General features: G+C 44.1%; 2 protein-coding genes across 2 annotated transcripts in view; one reads left to right on the forward strand and one right to left on the reverse strand.

The window, feature by feature from the left end:
* LOC119166833 (N-acetylated-alpha-linked acidic dipeptidase 2) overlaps positions 1-7,254 on the forward strand; it is a 49,634-nt gene extending 42,380 nt beyond the window's left edge. Inside the window, exons 15-18 of the mRNA XM_037418202.2 lie at positions 1,596-1,686; positions 1,896-2,148; positions 2,943-3,021; positions 6,608-7,254. Coding sequence (XP_037274099.2) covers positions 1,596-1,686; positions 1,896-2,148; positions 2,943-3,021; positions 6,608-6,944 — 760 coding nt within the window. The 3' untranslated portion in view covers positions 6,945-7,254. The remainder of the gene's footprint in view (positions 1-1,595; positions 1,687-1,895; positions 2,149-2,942; positions 3,022-6,607) is intronic.
* Positions 7,255-9,607: 2,353 nt separating this feature from the next.
* On the reverse strand, positions 9,608-14,572 carry Glo1 (Glyoxalase 1). Its single transcript, XM_037418204.2, has 4 exons — positions 14,094-14,572; positions 12,303-12,364; positions 12,128-12,217; positions 9,608-10,906 (listed from the first exon to the last, which is right to left on the reverse strand). The coding sequence occupies exons 1-4, from the start codon at positions 14,498-14,500 to the stop codon at positions 10,809-10,811; spliced, it is 657 nt and encodes a 218-aa protein (XP_037274101.2). The 5' UTR covers positions 14,501-14,572; the 3' UTR covers positions 9,608-10,808.
* Positions 14,573-14,579: the final 7 nt, after the last annotated feature.

Below are 14,579 nucleotides of genomic sequence, written 5' to 3' on the forward strand. Positions count from 1 at the left end.
GTGAGCACGCGGCTGGAGCAGACTGTATTCACATGAGGGCACGCACCTTGCACGAGGCGCAGTTCTTCTGACAGTTGTGGTGGAAGTCGCATAAGTATCGCTGTCTGAGAGTACTTATGTACCACTGTGTAGATGAATAATGTGTGGATTATATGGTTTATAAAAGAACACTACCAGGTGAAAAAGAAAAAGTACTTTGTCTTTCTCCCCAGTGATGATGCTTTACCATATTTCGGAGTTGGGTACATCCCAAGCTTGGGTGAGGTGGGGCGATGCTCGTGCAAAAGACAAACTAACTGTGTATTGTGGGAGGTACACAAATAAGCGGTATTTTTGATTACAGTTAATTTACGCATGGTTCATTCCAGAAGTATTCAAAGTGCCCTGAACGAAACATTTGTAATACAAACTGTGAAGGGGAGGGCAGCACCCCCTGGCTACTCCTGTGTGAGCAGTGCCTCTATATCTGTCCAGTCATTTGTTATCACCATCAGTTTGTGTCTGTGTTCAAATATGATTCACTGCACTGAATCTGCAAATTACGTTTGAAGTTGATAGCTAGTTATCAATCAATCATGTGATTGATCGCCGTCAGTCCATATCTTTGTCAATCAATCAAGGGAGCAAGTAGTGGTGTCTGGCTTGTGCGACCAAAATAATGCAGCTTCTAATCACTACTGCAGCTTATTATACTGCAGCTGCGTATGATACCTGGTGTCCTTTAATGGTGCTTTTACTTGAAAATGAGGTACTTGCTTTGCTAGTAGAAGCCTGTGTTGTGCTTCTGAACTGAAGGATTCGGATTTGATTCCCACTCATACGGCTTTTCAATGTGGGTTCCACTCATACGGCTTTTCAATGTAACATGTGTACTCAGATTTGAAGGGACACTAAAGAGCAAAACGCTTTTTCAGGCATTAAGGAAGTGCAATTGCACAATCCTGAAAGTACCACTCTTAACATGACATGACACTGAATGTAAGCAAGAAAACGCGCAAAAAGAAACTGCGGGTGAAGATGCCACCATAAGATTTCCGCATCAAACACCATGACACCATCGATTTTTGAAGCCGTCTACTGGGTCCTACAAAGCTTCTAATCAATAAAATTGAAGTACATTGTAATCTGTGGGTGCCACAGACTTGACATACGAAGTCTCAGAAAATTTCATCGAGCCATTGTCGCAAAAATACGAAAAGTGCATTGGAGAATTCATGTCACGTGCGGAAATTACGGCTCGAAATTAAAAAAAATGAAACTTCAACCTTGATTCTATCTGCTAATAATGCGCTTATGACAATGAAACTTACATTTAGAGTTCTCAGAGTGCAGTTTATCAATCTAAAACAATTCATTCTTTCTTTTTAGTGTCCCGTTAAGTGCACATTCAACAACGTCAGGTAGTCAGATTTATCCCACAGTTCCATCACTACTGAGGTATGCCTCATAATAATATTGTGGTGTTGACGTATAAAATCCAGATATGACCGCTATCGTTGTTAGAAATTTGTGAGTTGCGCTTCTTTTTTTTTTTCTTTTGAAAGCAGTAATTGTTGCTAATGTACACTGAGAACTCGCTCTGTGCCTTTGTCCAGGGTGTACCTGACCCACGGAGGGATGGACAACTCTGCCTTCAATTTCGTTGCCGGGATTCCTTCGGCTATTTTCACCTTCCGGCCTGACAAGGTCAGTCCTTTAAAAACATCCAGTCATTAAGTCCTGCTGCTCAGTACATTGGTACAAAGTAGTTTCATGCAATAACAAAGCAGGTTTTGAAACTATGTGAAACTGTTACATCTTGATTTGTTAAGGTGAACAGTAAAAATAATAATGATGCTAATAATACTAAGAAAGGTTCGTGCTTGTCTAACTAACGATGCAATGCCCTCCCGCAGAATGTGTTCAAGCTGGGCTCTTACCCTGCCTACCACACGGCGTTTGAGACGATTCGTCTGTTCGAGACTCTGATTGATCCGACCTACCACTTTATGGAGACGTGCACTCGCTTCAACGGGATGCTGACACTGATGCTCGCCGATGCGGAGATCCTTCCCTACGACTTCCGCAACGTCGCTCGGGAGATCTCCAAAAGCGTGGCTAAGCTGTCCTTGTACCGCAAGCAGCTTGATGCATATGACGCACCCATGGGTGAGTGGTGTTCTTATGTCTTGCCAACGTTGGAACTTAGAGCGTTGGGCTCATCAACATTGGCTCCCTATGTTGGTTACTATAGTTCTGTCAACATTGGGACTTATGACAATGAATGGCTAGGCTAGTTTGTAAGAACTCATGCCAGAGCAGGTAGCTCAAAAGAACAATAGCACAAGCAAGGAACAAGTACACGAGACGAGCGCTAGTCTCGTGTACTTGTTCCTTGCTTGTGTCGTTGATTTGCGCTACCTGCTTTAACATGAAGATTGGGACTTAAGAAGTTGGCCATCCTTTCATGTGGCCCGGACATGACATATGTGATGGGGAATAAACTTATGTGATGGGGAATAAACTTATGTTCAACGGTGCATTGCTTCGGGTGAGCAATGTAATTTCGAAGAGGCTACATGAAAACGTTAAACGAGCTTCTTAGGTGACACGACGAAAGAGAAGTGATGAGTACAGTGGTGGCAAAGCTCCTGCTCTTAAAGTACTGACACGAAGATTTCACATCTTTTATTTTACTATCGCAATATGTAGTGAGGAAACTGCATTTGCGCGGCAGACATGGGCACACGCACAGTGAGGTTTTATCAAGCACATTTTGTCCCGTGTGTGGGCTGGGACGTTTGAAGAGTCTGACGTCCTAGTGTGCCGGTTTTTATTTGCGGTACCAGTTTAAAATTCTTCAAAATACCCGTGAAACGACGAATGGTGTCAGTAGGTTGTGAAATCTGCTGTTTTTTGTTCCTTTTGACTCTTGCTAACTTTTGTTCTCTTTTCTGTCCCAGACTGGCTGCTTGAGGAGGTGGATCTGTATGGAAAGGCAGCCGTGAGGTGGCACGAGTGGCTGGCAAACGCAACGCTAGGGTGAGCACCCTGGTTCCAGCTGAACTGGGTGAACCTGGAACACAAGTTCAAAGTGCACGGGTGGGGGGGGGGGGGGTGCTGGAGATCATTTTATTTTGTCCCAGTGCCAACCCCACATGCTTCAAAGAAAGAAAAGAAATGGATAGGTGGCTTGTTTCTTTGTTGGACAGATGTGGGTCTCAAAAAAAGTTTTATTGGTTGGGTGAACCGAATGGAATTTTTTTTTTACACTTAGTCATTTTTTTTCTTCAGAATTATGTATTTAGCATATTTTGTACAAGCTCAACACGCATTTTGTCCAGCACAAAACCAAAGTATGCGAAAAGATTGCCAGAGAACTGGTCTAGCTAGTGATGCCAATCATTTTCATCGAACTTTTAATGCAAAATAGATGAATGCAAACTTACGCTGAAAAATGCTTGCTACATATTGTTTGTGGTTATAGAGAATTATAACTTTGCAAAAAAAAAAACATCATCATAAAATATGCAGCATCGCTGGCGAGCCCAGCCTCCCTTCTGCTTTTTCTTCTCCTTATCTACACCTATCTTTCCTACCCTTGCTTGTTCTATTGATCTTATCCCAGATGGCACCCTGGGTGTCGCCATAATTCACCCTGGACGGCGCTAAATAGGCATAGCCCCCAAAATGTACTGCCGAGGCTGTGATGTCAGTTTTTGTACTCTTGTGCACAGCCCAGCATGGCTGTGTTTTTTCTCTTCTCTGGAGTGGTCTATACATGGCAGAAGTGGTTTATTGATACTTTAGCCACTCCGTTCTTGTGTTTTCACATACCGTATTTTCCGGTTTATAAGTCGCACTCCCCTCAAATATTGACGTTTATTCATAGCCATCGAAGTCGTCTTCCTCCGTGTCGCTCACGAACAATGCAGCTACTTCTGGTTGCAGTACTGCTGGCACATCACTGTCGTCCTCCGACTCGCTCGAATCGGACTCTTCAACGTCGCCATCGGCCGCGCAGGGGATCGAACCGGCCTTGCGAAAGCCCGCCACAATAGTCTTCGCAGAAATTGACTCCCATGCATCACTCACCCATTTCACCACTTCGCCGAACTCTGTGCGTCTCATGCGCCCCGTTTTTGTGAAGCTGTGTTCTCCCTCCGACATCCACGTTTCCCACGAACGTCGCAGAACTGCTTTGAAGCTGCGGTTGACAGAAATGTCAAGCGGCTGAAGCATCTTCGTCATGCCGCCGGGAATAATCACTGGCATACAGTTCTTTGAATTGATCTTTTTCTTGACAATATCGGTGATATGTGCCCGCATACTGTCCATTATCAGCATTCCTGGCTTCACGTGGAAGAATCCGTCTGGTCGACGGGAAAAACAGCGGTCAAGCCACACACTCATCATTCCCTCGTCCATCCAACCTTTTGTGTTCGCCTGAATCACCACTGTAGGAGGGAAATTATCCTTCGGCAAGGTTTTCCGCTTAAATATTAGCATGGGAGGCAGCTTTGTGCCGTCCGCGCAGCAGGCGAGCACAACGGTGAAGTGGGACTTCTCGTGGCCTGTTGTCCTCACCGTGACAGTTTTCTGGCCTTTTTCGGCGATGCTTCTCCCAAGCGGGATGTCGAATGTCAGCGGCACTTCATCCATGTTAACGATGTGGCTCGCGCTGACATTCTTCTTCGCAACTTCCTCCCTCATGAATGAGCTGAAGTTGTCCAGTTGCGCCTGAAAGTCGTCGGGCAGCTTCTGGCACACTGTCGTCCGGGCTCTAATAACCAGCTGATTCAGTCGCATAAAGCGGAAACACCACGACGGACCACCATTGAATCCCGTAACATTGCTCTCGGCTGCCAGAGCCTTCGCCTTCAGGCGCAGCTGCACTGTTGACAGCCCTCTTTCTTCGGCTCGTTGTTGCAGTACCCACATGCGCAGGCTACGCTCGAGGTCCGGCCAGTGCGCCTTCTTGCCGCGGTTGGCCTTCTTTGTCGACTTCATCGTCCGGAGGACGCTGTGGGCCTTGCGCCAGTCACGGATTATTTTTTCACTGACGTCGAATTGCCTCCCTGCTGCTCTGTTCCCGTGGTTTTCGGCAAATTCAACAGCGCACAGCTTGAACTTGGCGTCATAGCTTCGCTGACTTTGCTTTCCAAGCGGCGCCATGGTTCGCGAGGTTCTACGGCGGTTCCAGCTCTATGCTACGACGCACAACACAACACACGAGACGCGCGCAGCAACAGCGACACAGCGAGTGCAATGAAGACGTTATGGCGGACGGAAGTGACAGTAAAGGAAGTGGCTCTGAAATCCAAACTTGCTTACCATAATTTATAATTTAAAAAATACCTCCACATTTTCACCCCTCTGATTATTTTTTTGTGCAAAACTACATAGCTGCGTTATCTTTAGGGTGTTAACTTACCGTTAATCTTACTTTCTTTTTAAATGTGGTTTCTGTGCATTGCAGAAGGCGGTGAAGCGCCGTAGACGCCATTTTGATGCCCGCTTGACGTAAACAGCGCCACCCAAGCCGTGGCATCCAACTCGATTTTGAATGTATATAAGTCGCATCGTTGTATAAGACGCACCCACGAAAAATTCAGAAAAAAAACCGCGACTTATACACCGAAAAATACGGTACTCATCCTCATTTGCCTCTTTCACACCCTTTTCATACTATAAAGAACTACGTGTTTACCATATCTCCGTCCTCCTTTGCATCCCCCTCATCCCCACTTCCCTTTCAAACCCTTTGGTGTACTCTGCTACGCTACATGCGGAAATGCTTCACTCCGTTGCCTAATACTCCTTTGCAGGGCTGTGAACGATGCTACACGCATATGAGCTTGGCTATTAGGCACTTTTAGAATATGGTTTGCAGAGATAATGTTCTTTGGGTTCTCTACGCCATGCCTGTCAATGTGAGCACCCAAGAGGATTATGTACGACACGTGCGTTTCATGCAGCCTATTTTCAACTTTCTATAAAACAGTCTTAAAATAGGGCATGCAAATCTTTCGCATCGGTGTTTGTGAACACTGCACATGCATCATACGCTGCCCTCTTGGATACCTAAGTTAAGTGACGGATATAGTGTAGCATAGTGTATTTTATAAGAATGGAATGGAGGCGTGTTGGTTCGACACTTTTTGAAGTCTGAGGGGCTGTGGTGACAGTGGACAAAAAAGAAAGTCGCGATTCAATTGTAGCTCCAATTTCATAATCACAAATGTAGTTGATTTTACTTGGAAGGTGGCAGTGCAATGATCATTTGTGACGGTGCATGGTGTATATGTACCGTTGTCTTTTTCTAAGCACTGTACAAACGGCACTGCACGTGTGTGTATGGCTCTTCGTTTTGTCTGTTGTCATCATTGTGCCTTACATTTAAAGATACTTCAATATAACGAAATATACGAAAAATGGCCTTGCAATAGTGTTAAAAATAATCTTTATAACGATTTTTGGATATAGCAAACTTTTTTTCTTATAAGATGCAACTTTGTTATAATCAGGTACTCATTAAGCGTATACCAAATCTACCTGTTAACAGCCCCTCTGTAAAAACAACTAAAAATTCTTAAGCACCCCCATAAAAAGAGAGTGTGCTCGACAGGGAGGATGACCGGCGGCGGGTCAACGACCGCATGGTTCTGGTGGAGCGTGCCCTGCTGAGCCAGGCGGCTCTGAAGGGGCGGCCCACCTTTCGGCACCTAATCTTCTCACCCCAGCTGTCCAATGCGTACGCGGGCACGGGGTTTCCTGTGGTACATGACCTTGCGTACCGGGCCGGACGCCTGCCCGTAGAAAAGCAGGGGCCCATCTGGCGTCACGTGCGGGCCTTCATCAACCAGGCCTGTATCGCCGTGCGAAATGCCCGGATACTGCTCGACTTCGACATGGCAATACCCACGGGGACTAAATCTAGCAATCATCGTGTGAACATGATGTAAACGAAGAGTGATAAAGAAAAAATATTTTCTGGAGTAGTGTATTATATTATAGTGTATTGTATATTAGAAAATGTTGTATTTCTATATTTTCAACTTGAATTTTCAGTCGTGCTGTTGTTTAAGATGTCGCAAATCTAGTAGCCATACAGGTGGATGGTCAAGTTTTCAAATGTATCAAGTTGAGCTGTGTTAATATAAATACGTTAAGTATGTACTTGAAAGTTGGATGCCAACTACGAAATTTGCAGCAAGAGACTGTTAGTAAATGCACATACAATATGAAATAATAAAAACAATCCTTAAAGCAGAAGGTTCTAAAATCCCCATGGCTTGCTTATGCATGCACCTAGGATAAATCGAAACAGAAAGTGACTCGGTAAGCCATATAATTAACCATTTTGTAAAATAGCAAAGTACTAACCACCACATTTAAGGCAGTGTGCGCAGGTACACACCTGCAATGTTGATGCTGTGTGGTGTGAAGATGAATTATGGCTGGACCCTTTGTAATGGTTGAGAAGTTCAACTACCAACTTCGAATTAAGTTTGTCAACACAATTCCTGGGCCAATATAAATGCTGCATAGTGTTTTTTTTTTTCTTACGAAACAGGTTCACTCAATAGTATGACTGTGTAGTGGAACACTTGACTAGATCACAGAGTACCTATGTGCTATTCCTGTTTAAACCTCGTTTTTTTATTTCTTGCGAACAAGGTCGCAAGGCGTCCGCTACACGTCTGTAACGCATTAAGTTACTTTGTAGACGTGGCTGATGATGAATTGTGACAAAGTATTAGGCTTGCACAAATAGTGGATTTCGGGTTTGAAGCAAATTTGAAGTGGATAGTGATTTTGATAAAATGATTTCGAATCGAATTTGAACTATATGTATGACATAAAAAAGGGGAATATTTATCATGACCTAACTAACCTGCACAATATTTCTTTTGAATCGAAATAGGGTCTGTTTGCAAATGCCTTTCTTTTTTTCGTTCGAAAAAAGTCGAAACAACCTTGAGTAGTAGTTTCGATAGGGTGCGAGTGATGACCTGTAGGGGCCTGGAACACTTCTTCAAGTAGCCATGGAGCCGGTAAACGTGCTTGTTGCCTCACAAATTTACTGCCGCAAAGTTTCTAGAATTAGTCCAGTACGAGCGGAGTTTTAAAAGTTTTTCGCACGCAGCAATTATATTCTCTCTTCTCGTCCCGACAAAACAGCTGGAAACTAAGCAGGGAGGAATGGCAGGGCGAAAGAAAATACGTCACACGCATCTCGTGACCTTGAGCACATTTTTTTTTCTTCGAATACGCGGCTTTTCAGTGCGATCGCACGTGCACTCCTGGACAAGTGGTGGCCTCCCGTGGCGGCCCCGGTAACGACGAGCGCGCCACGCTCAAATCAGCCAATGGCTGCGACCAGAGCCGTTTATTCCTTCTTGGCTGTGACAAGTGATTTTTGAGGTTGTAGTGTCATTTGCCGAGGAAAGAAAGCAATTTTTAGCTTTGAAAATTATTGTGAATTACAGGCCGCGTGCTGCGTTATAATATTTGCCTCGCGTGTTCTCGGCAGCCTCGACTGCCTATCGGCAGCGTTTTCTGACCATGCTCAGTAAGTGTTGCAGGGCCTCTTTAAATTTGAAAGGGGGCTTCGCGGCAAAACTAATTTCTCCTGGATAGGTGTTTTCACGGCTTAGCACCCCTACACTGCAGTGAAACCATCTTTACAAGCAGTTACATACAGATTATATACACTTATTTGTTCATTGCGAATACTTCGAAAATATTCGATAGTTTAAATTAGAATCGAATACTGAACTATTCATTCGAATATTCGCACAAGCCTACTAAGTATCTTATATAGTTCGTGAGCAGCTTATAACCATGCACTCTTTTCACAATGCTCGTCGTGCTATACCCGATTGTTACTTTTCTGCCACACTATATTACATGCGCTTACATGATTCCTAGACTTGCATAATGCCTTATAGGGCCTTTGTGCAATAGAGTTTCGAGCACTGGCATAGCCGTTTGGCAAAATACTCGACAGCCACGCCGGGGACCCAGGTTCAAATCGCATCTGATTTTTTATATTTTGTGCGGTAGCGGGCGTCGGCGGTGGTGGCGGCCAACTATAGTGGCAAAACCGGCAGTTGTGATCTCATAAAGCTTTCGCTGTAAATATTAAAGACGGTACTCTGGTAGCAACGATTCATTGAAGGTTCCACACCATTTCATTGTGATATCATGTATTCTGATGGTGCTCTCTAGGCCACTATTAAATTATCATCACTGTGGTGAACTGTACTCAGTTCATATGTCAAGCACAATGCTATGGAAGCCAGAAGGACTCCTTGCAGTAGTTTAATAATTTTGCCACCCATAATGCAATTTATTTTTCATTTTTAGACTGAGTAATGAATGAAACTGCTTTGCGTCTTGAAAATAAACATACTGTGTTACTTGTATGGTGGTAAGTAGGTTGTTCTGGGTCGCCTAGTGTCCCTCTATTTTCTTATCCTGGCCTTTGCAATTAGTTTTGATAGCATGCAACTAGAGTCATACCCCTGTCACACGACATGTGTAATGTCATTCGCAGCGAGTGACATTTAAAAAGAATGTTATTGTGATCTTGTATTCGGTCTACAGGCTATGTGAAATGACATTTGCTGTTGATGTCAACGTTTATTGGCAGGCTGCCATGATACGAAAAAGTTACAAATTGCGAATGTACTGCGATGCAATAAAACAACATCAGCAGAAAACAAGTCCTCGTACATATCCAAAACAAGACTAGCTTAAAGCCACTTGCAGTTCAACAATATTTGAAACCGTGACCGCATTCATGAAATTACAACCATAATGAATGATGATCAGTGCAAACAAATGTTAACAGCTCTCCAGCTGCTGCAAATGAAGCATCAAAACCGACTGAAGCGCATCAAGATTGCTACTGAAAAAAGATGAAAGTGACGAGGGATTTGGAGCTGCCCCTACACGCAGATTTGCTTACGCTGGCTGCTCTTTGGGTTGCGACTTCGTCAGCGATTAACAATGAACTGTGGTGCTTCCCAAGAAAAAAAAATTGTTTTGAAAACACTATCCCTAAACTCCTGTCCAACACGTGTGTGCTATCAGCGAGTCTGTAGCTGAAAACGTTGCCGCACCATTTCTTCCGCTATCGCGTTGCATATTAAAACGTTGCCGAAAAGTTAACAAAAACCTTGAATAAACATCTGAATCTCATTCACACTTGCTTTGAGATGTCAACTTTGTAATTTTTTGTTAAGCACCCGTTGACAAGAGTACACATGTCGCTCTTGCATGAGTTCAGTGAACACATTCAGCGGGCGAATCTCATTAAGTGTGAATGTCACTATGCCCGTGTAGCAACAACAAATATGGAATTAATGCCTAAAGTCATTCATAGCGAATGACATTACATGTGCCATGTGACAGAGGCATCAATTGCAGAGGAAACATTTATACAGTGAAAAAATTCAAGCCTAAGACATGTGGACTTGCACATCCTGCAGACCAAACTTGCGTAGCTTCCACACCATTGCACGTGACGTATAAAACGAAGTCTACACTGTATCCTAAAGGAGCTGAACACATGACGTAGCATGGTTACTTTTACACCGACTTCTGCTTCAACTCATTGCAATAGAATGCGTTCAGTCTTTTAATTTTCCCTAGCGCTTGGACAAGATATCTTGTCAACACATCAGTAGCAGTCTTTGCACTGTTTGGCCTTGACTTGGCTATGCGCATCAAAGACTTTTTGAAAAATCGTTCGTAGAAATGTGAAGAAAGGCACTCTGAGCTCATTTTGGGCTCTTTCACGTGGAGTACAAAATGCCGATTCATTCCTTAAACACGTCTTGGATGACACTCTTGTTGTTGAGGATCTCAATCCAGTAGCCGTCCGGGTCCTGAATGAAGGCAATGTTCTTCATTTTTCCTGCAGGAAGAGAAATATATGTTAATAAAGGCTATTTTGTATGCATTCTGTGATTGGAGAGAAGAGGGGCAACAAAATGTCACAAAAGGGTGAGAAGGAGGGTCCACACGGGATTGTTTGAGGCTTATCTGACTGTCACGTGTGGAAATAGCAACCACAAGCGGCAGTGCTGTCAATAATTTTAGCACAGAATGGATGAGGGCACCGTTCTGTCGGATAGAATGGATATATAATGGTCTCCGTATGACTTGGATTAGATCAAAATGCAAGCGCTAGGGCCGGGTAATTGAATCAGCCTGCTTTATGTCTAGCTTACTTCAATGCTGATGGTTCACAAAAATCGCAACCAACCACTGAACATCTATGGTGCTTTTAAATCTTAAATTTCCAAAGGAAATGCCTCCCAACACTGATTTTCAGTTATAATAATTCATAATAATTCACTTCTGAATTCCCTCAGCTGTTTCGAACGAAACTAAATGTCATGAGAGAACAAGCAGAAACAAATAGCCAATAAGTTGTTGCCAATTCTAATGTGTAAGTTAAAATATTAAGCTTTTGAGAGTGCAATATTTTTTTACATGATATATACAAATAATGCCTGTGGACTAACTAAATGATGTTCTTAGAAATAGAATGAAATAATTTTCACCAAACATGTTAGTTTATGAGAAAAAGAGGACATGTATGTGCCATTGACCCATGATGTGCCTTAAAAAAGTGGAACACCAGTTCTGTTGTAGACACTTTGGCAAAGTTCATGCACAGAAATGTCGGAAGTGTTACAGAGATGCACTTAAAAAACTGCAAAAACACATTCGTCCCACTATCCCTCACAGGGTCAAGTTACAATGGAGATACAATAACAGAGTACCTCAATTTAACGTAGAAACACGATTCTTACTACAGTATTACAGAGCAAAATGAATGAGTACATACAATCAAAGCACGTTTGATCATAGTACAGCTGCTTGCAGTGCATTTCACTTTAGTACACCTGATCACCTGCTAATGTTTGTGGATAGGTATGTTTCAAAAACTTGCCTATTCGTGGTACAGTGGACTATCTAAATTAAATTATTCAGTTTCAAGTTTGGACCTTTATGCAATCATTAGTTCACTGTGAAACCAAGAGAAATCAGGTGTTTCCTTTAACATTCGTCTACCCTGTACCTCTTCTGCTATGAACAATAACTCAGCATTCTGTAAAGGACATCTCACCTTCGTGAGGCTTCTTGACGAACTTTACACCAAGTTTTTCAAACCGGGCGCATGCTTCTGCGACATTTGGAACCATGATGCCGATGTGGCCTGCACACCCGATTGAGAAATTCGTTAATTGCAAAATGGTAGTGTCATGATAGCATCATCAATTCTAGCAATGTCAATAACTCACCAAATCCTCTGGGAGCAGTGTTCCCATTGTGATAGCCACCTTCTGGGTGATCCTCCCAGTTGCTGCACAAGTGGTGTAAGAAATTGATGCGAGTCTCAAATCTCATCTCATATTTATGGGTGCAACTGGCCACACTGGATGCAATAAATGGCACACAATAAAGAGTAAGGAAATGTTGTGTAACACAAGCATAAAAGAGCTCCATATATAAGGTAGGTCATATACATGTTTTTTGGCAGGATTTTGTCTTGGGAGTTGAAACATTGGAGGGGAGGGAGGAAAGCACTAGTTGGACTTGACCTAGGTGGGGGTGGGGGGTGAGTGTTTCGACTGCTTGAGGGAGGGGGAAGGTGCCCCTTTTTTTTGCCTCCTGCCTCTATGATCATATGTCGCACAAAAAGTTATATATATTTTGCAGTTAGCAGAAATACTTTGCCGACACAACACTATGAAAGGCACACCTTCTGTCGCATGGTAAGTAAATTGACACGCTTCTGATTACCTAAGTATTGACATTCACAGATTTTTGTAGGCAAAGTAGTTATAATCATATGATTGGCTGGTGTCTTTTCTGAGGGGGTAGTGGACATTTTACAGCAGGTTTATGAGGGTGTGCAAAAGTGGCATTCAACGAAAAGTTGCAACTGATACCTGGCACCTTTAACAGCGATGTTAGCCAAAAAACAAAACCTGTCTCGTCCTGCCAAACAAGTGGTGACATTCGTGAAAAGGTGCCAGTGATCTGCAGCTTTTCGCTTGGAAGACCCCCAACAGCATGAATGTTAAACATTAAATAAAGCAGAATTGTGGCATTCACAATAATGTGGCAACAATGCGTGCCGCCAGAACATCCATTTTGTTGAGAACTAGCACCAACGTGACAGATCGAAGTTGGAAAATCACATTTCCTACACAGTGTTGGGGCAGTGCTAGAGAAATGGGAAAGGGAAATTTAGCGTAAAAGTATAAAGAGACGCTCACTACCCTGCGTAGTGTATCTACCCAAAATGGTCAAGCAAATGCTTGTTTCGCGACACTGTATGGTTTGTGCTAAAGGAGAGTAAGCAAGGCACATAAAAAACCATGTTGCAACGTGCCAGGACAAGAGCGAAAGTATTGCAGCCAGCTCTACACATGCACAAAATGGGTGCAGTTTTACACATCTGTTAGAAAGTCTTAATAACCTGTTTGCCCTCACACAGAGATTACTCTTAGCGTACACCAACATGCCCTTGAATGGATGTAATGCTATATCGAGAGATTCGCTATAACGCGGATACAAGGTCGGATATGTTGGTTTCGTAACTAGTTTGCAGGCCGCACGCAGGAAACACATTTTACGGTCGGTAGCAACGAATGTGCGTTATCTTAATAGCCCACATTCCGCGTGCGCCGAGACTGCCGGGTTTTCAAACAAGGTTTTAGGCCAGGCGTTCGTATCTACATCCGCAGGTGTATCGTTATCGCGAACGCGCGTGGTGCATTCCACAACATGCGTGTCAGGCTAGAACGCGTACATTATCTTCATGTGTTACATTTTTTTTTTTTGCGGCATATTTTCCGAGCGCACCCGCGCCGTTCGCAAAACACGTCGGCAAACTTCGCACAACTCCGCCGCCACTCGAAGCTCGCGATATCGTACAGAAAGCCCCGGCTCAACTCGCAACGCCCGTCAACAAATGTCTGACGTAACCGGAGCGGTATTTTTCCGCACCTCCCAAGTGTGCACGCGCTTCCAAACGTCGGCTGCGGGACGCGTAAGAGTGTTTACCGCCGGACAAACAAACTCACTGCGTCAACTCGATAGTAGCCTTGCGACCGAAAGCCCACTCGGCGCGCTCTTGCGGCGTGTTCGTCTTGGGCACGGACTCCTCGAATCCCACGAAGTAAAGCGAGAATTTCATCTCGGGAAAGTCTAGCTTTTGCAGCAGCCTCATGCCCAGAACGCGAGTGTAGAAGTCGAGCGATGCCTTGGGATCCCGTATGCGGTACATGGTCTGCTGCATGATGAAGCCCCGCGTCGCCGGGTCCGGCTCGGAACAGCACTTCTCCGCCTCCTGATCACTCAGGCAGCCGGACATTTTTCTTCTTGTTGTGTTTTCGGTCGGCGCGAAGCAGCGAACGGGAGCAGGAACACGTCGGAAAGGAAGCAGCCGGCTGAATCGGGTGTAAAGACAAGACCTGGGCAACAAGTTCATCGAAAAAGTAGCGGCGGAGAGAAGTGCGCCGACCGCAGCCCCCTCGACCGGAGTTCTAATAGAGCACTAGCCAAAGCAC

This window comes from Rhipicephalus microplus, chromosome 6 (genome assembly GCF_043290135.1).
Source record: "Rhipicephalus microplus isolate Deutch F79 chromosome 6, USDA_Rmic, whole genome shotgun sequence".
In the NCBI taxonomy this organism is placed as follows: domain Eukaryota; kingdom Metazoa; phylum Arthropoda; class Arachnida; order Ixodida; family Ixodidae; genus Rhipicephalus; species Rhipicephalus microplus.

What these genes read in the sequence shown, in the direction of transcription:
- Glo1 (XM_037418204.2), bottom strand. Translation starts at nt 14,500, where the DNA reads ATGAACTTGTTGCCCAGGTCTTGTCTTTACACCCGATTCAGCCGGCTG. An exon ending in GCTACTATCGAGTTGACGCA is followed by an intron (nt 12,365 to 14,093) that starts GTGAGTTTGTTT and finishes CCACTTGTGCAG; the next exon opens with CAACTGGGAGGATCACCCAG. An exon ending in CGTCAAGAAGCCTCACGAAG is followed by an intron (nt 10,907 to 12,127) that starts GTGAGATGTCCT and finishes CTCTTCCTGCAG; the next exon opens with GAAAAATGAAGAACATTGCC.